The sequence below is a fragment of the Phallusia mammillata genome, chromosome 3 (genome assembly GCF_965637545.1).
Source record: "Phallusia mammillata chromosome 3, kaPhaMamm4.hap1.1, whole genome shotgun sequence".
Classification (NCBI taxonomy): Eukaryota; Metazoa; Chordata; class Ascidiacea; order Phlebobranchia; family Ascidiidae; genus Phallusia; species Phallusia mammillata.
In genome coordinates, this window is record NC_137254.1 from 2272393 (window position 1) to 2286718 (window position 14326).

The 14326-nt window shown below is 37.8% G+C and overlaps 3 protein-coding genes and 1 pseudogene across 3 annotated transcripts; 2 read left to right on the top strand and 2 right to left on the bottom strand.

Annotated features, from left to right (window-relative positions):
• The window catches only part of LOC145218176 (uncharacterized), a 280341-nt pseudogene that overhangs the window by 6792 nt on the left and 259223 nt on the right, over positions 1-14326 (bottom strand).
• On the top strand, positions 683-4512 carry LOC145217696 (uncharacterized). Its single transcript, XM_080085035.1, has one exon. It carries the CDS (start codon positions 2470-2472, stop codon positions 3379-3381), a length of 912 nt encoding a protein of 303 aa, XP_079941161.1. The 5' UTR covers positions 683-2469; the 3' UTR covers positions 3382-4512.
• On the top strand, positions 10559-11578 carry LOC145217705 (uncharacterized). The gene is made up of 5 exons (XM_080085041.1): positions 10559-10721; positions 10825-10984; positions 11041-11105; positions 11201-11310; positions 11372-11578. Exons 1-5 carry the CDS (start codon positions 10574-10576, stop codon positions 11576-11578), a joined length of 690 nt encoding a protein of 229 aa, XP_079941167.1. The 5' UTR covers positions 10559-10573.
• LOC145217694 (uncharacterized) lies at positions 11315-12691 on the bottom strand. The gene has a single exon (XM_080085033.1). The coding sequence runs from the start codon at positions 12636-12638 to the stop codon at positions 11712-11714; it is 927 nt and encodes a 308-aa protein (XP_079941159.1). The 5' UTR covers positions 12639-12691; the 3' UTR covers positions 11315-11711.

The following is a 14326-nucleotide window of genomic DNA, read 5'->3' on the forward strand; positions in this document are numbered from 1 at the left end:
TGAGTTATTGGTTTTGTTTGTTCACTTTTTTTTTTTTTTTCTTTCTCGCATTTGCTTCTGTCTACGTAACCGTGACGACAACTGCGCGCTGACGTCACTTCACCGATGGTCAACTAACACGCATCAGTGCACATAGTCATAGCCCCAGACATTTAAAGCTTTGTGCTAATACGAGTGTTGAGCTTGAACTGAAATATAGTGATTTTTTAATTGCAACAACATAAATGACGTCTGTAATCAGACACGTCTGAAAAGGAAATTGTTGTGCAGAAGACTGCCACATTGAAGCCAGTTGATGCCAGTTAGCTTATAACTTAAGTCGAGAATTTGGCTTTGCATATATTTGAAACGCATGGATTAACTGTTTTCGCTGCCTATATGTTGTGCTACTTTTAATAACCGTTATAACCTTAGAAAAATCTGGTTATCTCTGTAAATCTGACTGTTTAGTAAAATTCAGATTTAAATATGGATGTAAAAGCATATAGAGCCAATAAATGATAATCTGCAGACAGTGCACACTGTTTCGACCTATAAGGTCTCATCAGTGCAGCTGGTGACGAGAGATCGGCCGCATTGGCTGGTGTAGCCATTCAACGGCACTCCAGTTTGTTGGGAGCACAGGGTACAACCCCATGCATCACCTAGTCTGTGTGATGCCACAACTGGACATACAGCACAGATGAAACTGGCTCACAATGGCCAAGCAATGCTGAGACCTTATAGGTCGAAACAGTGTGCACTGTCTGCAGCTTATCATTTATTGGCTCTATATGCTTTTACATTGATACTGTGACACTGAGCCGACTTCACTGTGGTTCCCAAGCAGTTGCTTGGCCATTGTGAGCCAGTTTCATCTGTGCTGTATGTCCAGTTGTGGCATCGCACAGACTAGGTGATGCATGGGGTTGTACCCTGTGCTCCCAACAAACTGGAGTGCCGTTGAATGGCTACACCAGCCAATGCGGCCGATCTCTCGTCACCAGCTGCACTGATGAGACCTTATAGGTCGAAACAGTGTGCACTGTCTGCAGCTTATCAAATATGGATGTGTTTTATGTTTCACTGCCGTCCATATACACAGCATGTTTGACAGAAACAACACCTTTTTTACACCCTTTTGATACTTTGCATTTAAGTTTCTGGATTGAACTGCTATCTTTTTTTGTCTATCGCTTATCGAGGCTCAGTTGTCCAGACACCGACTGTCAACAGAGACAATAGCATTTTAGTATTATATCAGCCTTGCGTTAGCGTTTGCAAGCGATTTTTCAATTTGCTAGACTGTTAGTGGTGCACGAACAATCAAGTTTTCTGACTTGTTAAGTGTTTTGTCGTTTTATGCAGCAACGCCATGCAGTAATGTTTGCCCTTGCTTGATTTTCTGACTTTAAAGAAGTCAATTGGTTCTTGAAATATGGGAACGTACAAAATAATTCGCAGTTGCGCAACTGAATATTATTTAAATTACTTCGTGTTCACACAACTATCAGTTACAGTAGCTTAGTTGGGTTTGTGTCAGTAAGTAGATCCGTTTGTTGGGACGACTTTATTGATTGTGTTAGTTTTTTTGCTACTTATGAATATATATATATGTGTGTGTATATCTGCAACGGCCCATCGCATCTTAATGTCACCTGCTCAGTAAACGTCGTTACAGTTGACTTGTCATACGTATGTGAGTAGCGATGTCGTCATTTCTCTTGCCAATATGCACCAGTGTCAGTAAAGCAGCTTCGTATCTCGCTTAAAAAAAAACTTCTGCAGCGTCCAACAGTTTAAGTTGTAAACACACAGGCGAAGGCATTTCTGCTAGTTGAAAAAAAAACTAATGTGACCGCAAAAATATATTTGGGAAGAATATTATTTACACGTAATATTTATTGATTTAATTGCTGTACTGTGTAGCAGGTTAGATACTTTATCGCGATAAGCGGTACATTTGTTTGCATTGCATTTATGTAGAAACTGACGGTTTTCCAACGCTTTGAATCGGGTAAATGGGTTAACTTGAGTTCTGGTTAAAGCTAAAGACTTAAGAAACGCACAGACATTTGACCAGACAGTCACCGCTGTATGTAAGCGCAAGTTTTTTTTTTTTCTACATTGCTAATGTTCACATTACCGTGACCACAACAACGCACTGTCGTCACTTCACCAATGGTCAAGTTACACGCATCAGTACACACAGTTGTAGCCTATGTACCATGTTTAGAGAGCAATGCAGGCTGAAAACGAGTTTGAAGCTGCTTTAAACTTATTTCTTTAGGCGAGCATTAAATCATTACAGTACTGTATTGGCGGATAGAGCGCTGCTGCACCTGCACCTTCACTATACAGTGTTAAGGGGGTTGTCCCCATTTACGTGAAAAAACAGAATGACTGAGATCATAAAATAGCCAAAGTTTTTAAGTGTCTATCTTATTTTTTGAATGTAGTATTCTTGTTTGCAGAACATAGGATAGTAACATGTTGACTCAAACTAAACAGATACCTCATCGATGTGATGTTTGCGAAAAAAGGTTTGCTCAAAAGGGAGATTTAAAAAGACACATGTTGATTCACACAAATGAGAAACCTCTTGAATGTGTTCTTTGTGAAAAACGGTTTCGCCGACATGGACATTTAAATAGCCACATGTTGACACACAACAAGGAGAAATCTCATCGATGTGACGTTTGTGAAAAAACATTCAGTTTAAGTAGAAGTTTAAAACGGCACATGTTGACACACACCCATGTGAATGCCCATGTTTGTGATGTTTGCGAGAAAAGATTTCGCCGAAGTGGAGACTTGAAAAGACACATGTTGACACACACTAAAGAGAAACCTCATCAGTGTAATGTTTGTGAAAAGAGATTTAGTATCGTTGGAAATTTGAAAAGACACATGTTGACACACACCAAAGAGAAACCTCATCGCTGCATTGTTTGCGCAAAACGCTTCTGCGCAAGTACAACTTTGAAAAGGCACATGTTGACACACACCAAAGAAAAACCTTATCGATGTGATGTTTGTGAAAAAAGATTTAGTTTAAGTGGAAATTTGAAAACGCACATCTTGACACACACCAAAGAAAAACCTCATCGATGTGATGTTTGTGAAAAATGCTTTCATCAAGGTGGTCATTTGAAAACGCACATGTTGACACACACCAAAGAAAAACCTCATCGATGTGATGTTTGTGAAAAAAGCTTTAACCAAAGTAGTCATTTAAAAAGGCACATGTTGACACACACTAAAGAAAAAACTATCAATGTGATGTTTGTAAAAAACGCTTCACCGCAAGTGCAAATTCAAAAAGTCACATTACGACACAACACAATCAAGGCAATTTTTGTCGATGACACGAGTAGAGGCTTAACAGAAGCGAAAATTTGAAATAAATCTATGATGATACACACTCTAGAAAAACCAGAAAAATAATATCAAATGTTAAACCATGTTTGCCACAAATTAATGTTTTTTGTTGTGTAAACCTAATCAACAATACAACACATCGTTAAATAAATCATGACTGGATGCATTTCTTATAACGTTGTAGTGGTTTTCTAGATTGTTTCTTTTAAGAGCATGCCAAAGCGACAAGTAGCGTAAATTTCATGTTGTTTCGCTAAAGCTATGTGATTATTCACAATACTAAGTCAATACAACTTAACCCACATCTGTAAGATTTAGGTCCCGACAACTGCGCACTGACGTCACTACACGAATGTTCCAGTTCGTCGCATCAGTGCACACACCCAAAGCTCGTTTTTGTAGACTTTGTGGTAGTACAAGTCTATTACTATTGAGTGTTATACTTCCGGCCTTAAAACAAATTGCTGCATTCAATAAATAAATGTGTTGCTTTTTAAATAAAAATCTGGAGAGTAACACTTTTGTTGTACCGGGTGGCTCATAAACTAAATTGTTGCAAATTCTGACAGCGTGTCTGGGTTTTCAACAAGTCATTTGCTTCCTATAGTGCAGAAAATTTTAGAGGTTCCAGTAATACGAGTATTTATTATCTTACGACTATTTACTATCTAAACATATGTGTTAATTTCCGCGGTCGGCCAATGTTTGCTTAATACGATCTACTTTAATGTTTGCTAGTAACAGAGGCATTCCAACGCTCTAAATCAGGTCACTCGTTGTGTTAAGAATGATCCCTGTAAAGCAGCGGTTCCCAAACTGGGCTCCGCGGTCCCTTAGGGGTCCGTGAGGCAATTTTGGGGGGACCGCGAAGCGGTTGAAGTAATTCTATAATCTTGGCCTCAGTAATTGTGCCACTAAATAACTTTAAAATCAAAGTAGAAATGATAATCGACTGTCTCCATTGCTAAACAATGGCCTTTATTGAATGACAACTATCAAAAATGCAATTGTTCGCGCACAATCGTAATGTTTTTGTCCTGTTTGTGATGTCACATGCTGTCTTTGAATGATTTTTTGCGCAATTTTGCATAACTGTCTAAAATACTGCAATCAACTTTCGTTTTTATGAAATACACATTTAGGCTTAAGGACCGCGAGCCCTCGAAATAATGGCAAAGGGGCCGTTTTGAAAAAAATATGAAAAAGTTTGGGAACCACTGCTGTAAAGGCTTACATAGAGGGATAGTACAATAAAAGGCCTCAAGCATTAGAAACAACTTTAGCACGAGAAATTAGATCTGCCAGCCCTTTTTCGTGTCCGCTTGACCGTGACGACAACTACGCACTGACGTCACTTCACGACTGGTTACACGCATCGGTGCGCACAGTAAATGTCCGAGACATAGTAGGCTTTCTAGTTTCGAAAGCAGCTTTAGACCGAAACTGTTTATTACTTTAGGTGGTGAACAATGTGTGTATTACTAGAGTGACATGTTTGCTACAATATAAAGTGTAATAGCACGACAGTCAAGATTGTGTTTCTGTTTGAGGGAACTGTTAAATGAATAATAGGATTGTTGCACCTACTGACTGGGCAAGCAAACTGTTTTGCGTTTCATGTAGAAAGACTATGTAGCATTTGACTGGTCACTGATTGCTCTGAATTCGAACCAGTCTTATCAGAACGTACAAATGGCCGCAGCTACACAACCTCATTACTTTTTAAATTATTTCATGTATAAGCAACAACTAGTTATATGTAAGCCGAGTTGAGGGACTTTTCAGCAGCGAGGTAAAAACCTTTGTCTTTTTTGAACATATCATAGGGAAATATCTTAGCTATGGAAGATATTAAACCACTAAACAGACAAACGAAATCGAACTAAAACACTACACACTAACTTGACCTTGCAAACTCCCAACTGGGCTAAAATGAACAGCTTGTGCGTAGACACGATGTAATTCAGACAGGAATCGGTTGTGCAGCTGGGACATACGACGTTTGGACGTTCTCGTGTTACAGGAAGCAATTTACCAGTTTGACACCAGAGCCCACGGCAAAAGACGAGTTAAAATGCTGCATAGGGTTACTGGATTGTTCGGAAATGTTATTCGTCTTTTACACCTGTTTGAAAACTAATTTTCAGTTGCGAACATAGAACATTTTATAAACTATAAAGGCCATATGCGTTACTTAGTACTAACGAAGTACAAAACGATTTTTAAACAAGCAAACATTTAGTCATTATGCAAAATGCCAGTTACAAGTTTCCTAATTATTTTACGACGCCGGTTACAAGATACACGTTGCCACAATCGAAAATAGCACAAATAATTAAACAGTCAATGCAAGGTCAGATAGAAACTAAAAACATTCTGGCATGTATTTTTTCTTGGAACGTAAAAAAAACATTTCTTAACTAAAATTTGGTATAGAACCTACTGATATACCTAACAACAATTACAGGAAAACAAGGCGGCAACTAGATGAAATTAAATAACCTTCTAAAAATAAACACTATTTAAAACTTTAAAGCGTTTAATTGGGCCACTGATGTACTAGTTCCCCCAAAACAGCTCACGACAATGTGACAGCTTTAAAACATAGCGTGTTTTAATTTTTAGGGTGGAAGATTAGTCTTGGTTCAACCAATGTTACTTGCGTGGTTTTGCAAGCGCAGGAAACAACCAATCACTAATCTCGCATACAAAACCCTGTTATGCACAATGAGATGCAGTGACGCATTCATATTAATGGCGCCACAATACATGTTGACGACGTAGGACTGCCAATTTGCATTTTTGTACCTATGCTGTATACTTGTACTAAAATTTGGATGTTTTTTTAGCGTTGTCGTTTTTCCTATAGTATATTTGTGATGTTGTAAATACATTATAACTCTGCTTTATGAGGAACTAAGTAAGGTTCTGAACTTTTTGTTTGCAGATATCTCTTTCGCTACACAAGGCAGTGGCGTAGGAGCATATGCTGCCGCCCCTGGCTTTCGTTGAAAATGCCGCCCTAAGTAGACTGCAGCAAATTTTGTAATAGTTTTTTTGTTCAAGCAATCTTTTCAATAAAAATAATTGAAGTTTTATATTGCTCGAGAAAGAAGCCTCGCTGTCTCAGTAGTTACAATTTAAACAGCAAAAAATCACATAACAAGAAAAACGGCTTTGAAATGGAAGTAAACAAAGATCGACAATCCCAAACACATTCAGACATGATCTGATTGATAACTGCACCGAAACAATGTACAAATTTATTCTAAATTTCTAATATAAATCATTTCAACAAGACCACCGCATCTGTGACTTCACCAGTATCAACAAATAGATGGCAACACCAACACTATGTGATACCCATGTGCCGTAAAATGACACTGTTATGTCAAGAAGAAAAGATTCTGATATTGGGTCATCCTCTTTAATTAGGTTATGTAGTCGAATTCCAGCTTCCAGGCAGTTGTCCATAGAAGTGACATCATATCCATAAAAGTGTTATAAATCACTCACGAACGACCAAACACCAATAAAACATTATAACTGAGAATGGTTAAAATCAGTCATTAAAAAAATGATAAAGTGCATACTGGCCGTTCTTGGTGACAGGTTGTTCCTCCTTGTTCAGCTTCAAAACTTCCTAATACATCAACCCAATTACTTAGTATTAGACGTGCTCATTTGGAATAACATCAGTATCAACTTAATCTGCAGAAGCGAATTTTCGTATTTTTTTGTAATCTACTTCACTCAAGTCAGCGTTAGATGTAGAAGTTAATTTGCATCACAGTTTTGTAGTTTTTATTGCATTCCAAGTCTAGTTTACAGTGTTTTGTTTTAGTCTTGAACCGCGCGAGCCATGCAACAGATCATTGAAACACGTTACGCTTGACTGCATTAGCGACATGAAAACACGGCAAATTTTGGGCGCTAAATTTAAAACATGGAAAAAAGTTTTGGGCTAAGACCAAACGCGACATGGAAACATAGTATAAACGGACCCTTGTGGTACTAAGGCTAGTACTAGTACTTGGGGACACACACTACGCAGATCTTTTACTTTTTTCGGCATTTTATTTTTGCAGTTATTCACAACAGTATTGGTAAGCCATTGCTATAGTAACAGAGTCAAAGGTATCTGTTAATGAGCAATTAGACTACTGGTTCACTAAGCCAAGTGTTTGCCTAGAAAAATATAATCATGAGCAAAGCTTTTTCTAGCTCGAATAATTCCTAGCACAAAGAGCAACACCTTCTTTTACCACAACTTCACTGATACTGAGCAGGGCTGCCACTGAGAATTTCAAGATATCCCACGGTTCCCTCACCAAAAATTCCCAAGGTTTGTCCAAAAATCCCTAGATAATCAAAAAATGGCAAATGCACAGTTTAAATCCTACCTGGCGCAGGCAACATAATCTTTATGGTTACACCAGGTCCAAGCCATCACGTACCTTTGAAAAGACGCTAAATATCAGAAAAATACAAAAAAATTGTACATTTTTTTTGCTGGAACATGATACATCGAAAAGCCTTAAGCACTGGCCTGACTCACTAGTTTTGACAGGGAATTTCAATCAACTTACACGGCTGCGAATACAAAATTAATGAAGTACTGTTACGATTTTTGCAAAACAATATTTTTTGTTCGCAACAATAGTATTAATGGTATTTTAAACGTATTAAGCGGATGATTTAAAAAAATCCCAAGGTTTGAAAAGTTTTTCCCAAGATCCCAAGCTCAGCACCGAAATCTCAATATCTTGGAGTGGCAGCCCTGATACTGAGTTCACCAGAAAAACAAAGATCAGTTTCTCGCTCCTGCGAAAACCTGTTGGAAATGGTTGAATCTAGCTGTTTGAGTTATTTTTTTTTCCTCAAGGGACTTGCAAGAGAGAACCACGTAAAGCACACAGAACATGGTTCTCTCTTACAACTGGGGGTACCCCTGAAGGTCTTGGGTGCCTCACTTTGAAGTGAGTTTTGACAAATAAATAAATTAAATTATGAAAAAAGGCTTACAGATTCAGAATCCTGATCAAATTTCCTTTTTTACAAGAACAAAAAACGTTTTTTGAAAAATGTTGACTTTTATCCAGAAGTGTACCCTTAAGTCATTTTGCCGCCCCCTTGCAGCCTGCCGCCCCTGGCGCAGAGCCAGAACCGCGAAGTGGCTGCTACGCCACTGGCAATATGTAGTTATCAAATGTCAGTTTTGGCAGGACATTTATTACACACATAACACAGATGAGTTTTTTCCTTAATGTGAGCCAACATGTGTATTTTGAAATGTTCACCAATGTTTTAAAGTTCCGCCTTGGTCAAAGCTTCTTTCACAAACACTACATCATTAGTGTTTCTGATTGGTGTGAATCAACATGTGCGTTTTCAAATGTACACCTTGTCTAAAGCCCGATGCACACATGCACTCTTGCGGGGGGTTTGCGGTGGTTGCGGCGCGGCTTGCGGCCGAGCTTACGGCGGTTGATGCACACTGCGACGGCAGCGGGCGTGTGCGACGATGTGCGTCCGCAGCTACTTGGTCTTGCGGCGTCTGCGACAAAGTAGAAAATGTTCTACTTTGCCGCACAGCCGCACGTTACTTACAATGATCCTGTGCTAAAGTTTGATTGAAATGACTGTTTTGTAAGCATTCCATGATATTAAATATGTGTAATGTATAGTTTCAGTTTATAACCAGGGTGTTGCTACAATGGATGAGGTTTGCTTAGATACTTTAGTTAATTTACACAGCACAATTGAAGCATATTTGATGTATGAAATTCTATCTGGTTGTGAAAGGTAATTCTGGAGTGGGATTATTTATATCTTATTTAGGTCGTTATTGAGGTAATTTTTTTTATTTAGAAACGTTTGGGTGCATGGAATTTTAAAAGAAAGAGACAGCAAATCTGAATTCATTCTTGCTGAAGAACTTCTTGGAGGTGGAGACCCAGACAAATGCCATCAGTATTTTAGGATGAGTAAAGAAAAATTTTATTCATTGCTAAAGATCATTGAGCCCAAAATACGAAAAAAAGACACTTCATGGAGAAAAGCAATTTCACCACAGCGCCGCTTAATTTTGACCCTGAGATACCTTGCAACAGGTTCTTCACAGCTACACATGAGTTTTTCATTCAGGGTAGGTCATACTACAGTAGGCAAGATCATCAAAGAGTGCTGTTCAGCACTTTGGAAATGTTTGGTTCCATTGGTAATGTGCCCTCCTACTACAGAAGATTGGTTGGAAATTGAAAAAGACTTTAATCAGTTATGGCAATGCTCAAATTGCATTGGAGCAATTGACGGAAAACACATTAGAATAAAGGCTCCTCCGAACAGTGGCAGCGAATTTTTTAACTACAAGGGATTTTTCTCCATTGTGCTTCTCGCAATTTGTGATGCACATTATCGTTTCATTCTTGTGGACATAGGAGACTCTGGTCGACATAGTGATGGGGGTATCTTCAGCAATTCCAGAATAGGAAAAAAATTTGATGAAGGCTCTTTACAAATTCCTAGCCGTAATAGCTTGCCAGGATCTAACACACATGTTCCCTATTATTTGGCTGCTGATGATGCCTTTCCATTAAAGGTTGGGATAATCAAGCCATACCCAGGGCGTCACCTCAGTCAGGACAATCGGATTTTTAATTATCGACTTAGTCGTGGAAGAAGAGTTGTAGAGAATGCTTTTGGTATACTTGCTGTACGATTTCAAGTATTCTATAAAATGCTAAATTGTGATCCAGAAGTGGCCCAAAGTATTGTACAGGCATGTGTGGTTCTTCATAATTTCCTACAAAGTCCACGTCTGTCAGCATCCCATATTTATGGGGACCAATTTGATGGTAATGGAAACATAGTAAATGGCAACTGGAGAAAAACTATTCCTTCATCTGTAAATATGGCTTCACTTGGACATATTGGATCAAATTTTTATTCTAGAAATCCAGGTTTTTATAGGGATGAGTTAAAAAAATATTTTTTAAAAGATGGAGCAGTTTCATGGCAGTGGGGTGTGTAATGTTTACATATAGGTATTAGTTTATGACATTTTTTCATTTGCTTGTTTTATTGGTTCAATTGTTCTTACCGTTTGCTTGTTTTATTGGTTTATTTGTTTACCAGTAAATGAACTGATTTTGTAACAGTTAATATTTCATTGTTTTAAGTGATTAACCTCCAGGAACAAGTTTTTAGTATCATGGATATTGAACAAAGTTTTAATACAAAGCTTATTGACCTTATGTCACAAGCAAACTTAATTTACAACCCATGTCATCCAGACCATAAGATTAGAAACAAAACAGATTGTGCATGGAGAAATATTGCTCAGGAGTTGAACTCTACAGGTAAGCATTTTGTTACATAACTAAATTAATGAAACTAAGGGTAACTATTCTTTTTATGTTCTGTAATTTCAAATTAACTTGCTTTATTGACTGTAATTTCCAGTTGACCAGTGTCAGAAGCGCTGGCGTACACTAAGAACAGCATATGGAAAAAAACACAAAAAGAATACAGAAGCTCCAAGTGGCTCTGGTACTTTTCCACAAGAGAGGTGGCCATATTACCAGCAACTATCTTTTTTGGAAGGCTATATTAAGCATAGAGAGTATGTAGATGGTACATTATAACATCAGGCAAATATTAATCTTTTTGTTTGTATAGATCTGTAGACAACTTTGCTGATACCAGTGCCAGCAGTTCACCCCAGTCTGTCTTTGACAACCCAGGTCAGTAGGTGTGAGTTTTGCAGAGTAGTCATGTGGTTTATGTTTTGCTCATTATTTGAATACGATATTAAATATTTGTTTTTCAATATTTCAAGATGATTCCAGCAATGAAAATATTAGAGAAGAAAATGATCATACTTCTGAGATTCCCACACCAGTCAAAACCAGTTGTCAAAGAAAGAAATCAGACAAACAGAAAGTACAGGTACTCACAGACCCACAGTTTATTTTGTATTTATGAAAATAAGGACTATTTCATTTTACAGACAGAGATGCTAAATTTTCTACGGCAGAGCTCTAGTCATCTTGCAGAGCTGCAGGAAAAAAAATTGGACCGACTTGACCATTTTGGCAAATTTGTGGTGGCACAATTAAGGGAAAAGCCTGCAGCAGTTATGGAAACCTACATGAAAGAAATAACAAATATACTATTTTCGGAGTGTACTCTTGAATTTAACATTGATGAAAAGTGAACCTAAATTGATTGTTTTTGCTAATGTTTTGTGTTGTTTTTTCGAAGTTGTTTTCAGTTCTTTTCAATAAATCTTGCATTGTTTTCATTCTATAAAAGATTGTTTAAAGCTACACGAAAATGAGGTGGACCATTCAGGCATGCGGCCAAAATACTGTGTGCGCATATATCCGCACAACCGCACGGGAGCGCCGCAGACTGTCCGGGATTTCCCCTGCCGTAGCCGCTTCTGTTTTCTTGTGTGCATCCGGCTTAAAGCGTTTTTCACAAATATCACATCGATGGGGTTTCTGATCGGTGTGTATCATCATGTGTTTTTTTAAATAACTCTGTAGGGCAAAACTTTTTTCACAAATGTCACATCGATGGGTTTTCTGAGCGGTGTGTATTTCCATGTGTTTTTTCAAATTACTCTGTACGGAAAACCTTTTCTCACAAATATCACATCGATGTGGTTTCTCATCAGTCTGTGTCATTAGGTGTGTTTTCAAATGACTCCGTATAGCAAAACATTTCTCACAAACATCACATCGATGTGGTTTCTCCTTAGTGTGAGTCAACATGTGTCTTTTCAAATCTCCACTCTGGATAAAAAAAATTCCACAAACATCACATCCATGTCGTTTCTCTTTAGTGTGGGTCAACATGTGTATTTTCAATGCTCCAATAGCGCAAAATCTTTTTTCACAAACAGTACAATGGTGTGGTTTCTCATTGGTGTGTGTCATCGTATGATATTGTAAACCTCCAACATGACGAAATTTTTTCCCACAAACATCACATTGATAAGGTTTCTCATTGGTGTGTGTCAACAAATGTGTTTTTAAATTCCACTGTAGGGCAAAGCTCTTCTCACAAACATCACATCGATGTGGTTTCTCATTGGTGTGTGTCAGCATATGTCTTTTTATACTCCCCCGTTGTGCAAATCCTTTTTCACAAATAGTGCATCGATAAAGTTTCTCTTTGATGTGAGTCAATATGTGTGTTTCTAAATTCCCATTTTCACTAAATCCTTTCTCACCATTCCTGCGAGCTTGTTTGTTTTGGTTAGAAGACATTCCCTGGAGTTTTATGTCTATCCAACTTGGTTAGTCAACTGTCTAAACTTCATCTAAGAAAGACAATAACATTTTAATCTAAAAACGAGATGTCGGCTATTGCACCATTATTTCGGTTGTTTTGTCATTGAACTGTTTGAAACAAAAGAAAAATACTTCTAATATTGTCAAACAGGTTGAATCCCACTAATAAATGTCACAACCTGCCTATAATAAAAAAACTTTAGGCCGAGACTAATGTATCGTCTTGAGGCAAAATTATGTAATCAGTCAGACAAACTTTGCATTTTTGGATTAAATTTATAGGGGGTAATGTCATAAAATATTTTGACTCAGTGTGTTCGGTGAATGCTGCGTAGTTATTTAGGTTACCATACACGAAATGAACACCGAAAGGATACATCTTTTTATGATATATGGAACATACAAATTTACAATTCAGCAAAAACAGACAGATGTATAAAACGTTCGTCAAAAGTGCCAAAATGTCCGAGTATAAGGGATATTTATTTTGGTCACAAACTGTCCAAACCGCATGTCGAACAGATAATCGCTCTTCAGTAATAAAACACTAGTATTTTGATCGCTAATCTAAAATTTTTAGTTTTTATACTTGTTAATTCAAGACATGCAGTTGCACAAATAATAGCTTCAATTGATTCAGTCTTGTTTGAAACCGAAACTAAACTATTAGAACAAACAAACATTTTAACAGATATGGTGGACCAGACGCCTTTCGAATCCGAGAATTTAGACAATACAAAAAGTCATAAGAGTGGGGGGGGGGGGAGGTAATAGTCATGTGTGGTCTTTATTTTTGCGGAGCTAGTTACATTTGCTAACTCAGTTAAACTGCACACTTAAAAGATAACAAAAGTTTGACTTAGCATAACAGACCAGTGGTGAATCGTTTTGAACTGTGTGTTCTTAACAAAGCTATCTTCCCAATGCAACTAACATGCGTACGAGCTTTATCTCGGTACTGCTAAATACCTACTCTACCCCTTGGTTCCCTGATTGTTTACACTTTTTACTGCAAAGAAAAAATATATGACCAGTTTTTTTATCTTAAAATCAATGTAAAATTGTAAAATAATACGGCATTTTGCGACAAATATATCAGACAATACTGTACTTTGTAACACTTAAGCCTGAAAATAGCCTCCAATGCCCGGGGCTCTGACTGTGCGCATCGATGCGTGTGACTGACTACCGGTGACGCGAGGACATCAAGTTGATACGGTTGTCCACAGTGTTGGCTGTCAAGTCAAATTACGTCCGAGGCCTTTTTATTATGTCCTGTCGTAATGTAAGCTTTCATGGCGTTTGGACAGTGTCCGTTTCTACATAATTGCAATACAAGCAAATTTATCGTAAGCATTAAGTCTTACCTGTCACGTTTTACAGCAAATAAAACAATCATTGTTACATGTAAACATTGTTCGTCCGGTTGCAATGTTATTCCAGCACACAGTATTTTTTTTAAATATATGATAATGCTGTGGCAATAATTTCTTTGCCTGCCTACCTTGTTCACACAAATAGACGCTGCGGCAGTTCGTTGCTATGTTTTTTCGTTGTAATCATATAAAGCTGGCTTATTATATAGGCATAACCTGTGCAACAATGTATCGCTTGCAAACATCTGACGCGTAATTATAAAATACGCAAACGGCCAGTAACTGGAC

What these genes read in the sequence shown, in the direction of transcription:
- LOC145217696 (XM_080085035.1), top strand. Translation starts at nt 2,470, where the DNA reads ATGTTGACTCAAACTAAACAGATACCTCATCGATGTGATGTTTGCGAA.
- LOC145217705 (XM_080085041.1), top strand. Translation starts at nt 10,574, where the DNA reads ATGGATATTGAACAAAGTTTTAATACAAAGCTTATTGACCTTATGTCA. An exon ending in GGCTATATTAAGCATAGAGA is followed by an intron (nt 10,985 to 11,040) that starts GTATGTAGATGG and finishes TTGTTTGTATAG; the next exon opens with ATCTGTAGACAACTTTGCTG. An exon ending in CAGACAAACAGAAAGTACAG is followed by an intron (nt 11,311 to 11,371) that starts GTACTCACAGAC and finishes TTCATTTTACAG; the next exon opens with ACAGAGATGCTAAATTTTCT.
- LOC145217694 (XM_080085033.1), bottom strand. Translation starts at nt 12,638, where the DNA reads ATGTCTTCTAACCAAAACAAACAAGCTCGCAGGAATGGTGAGAAAGGA.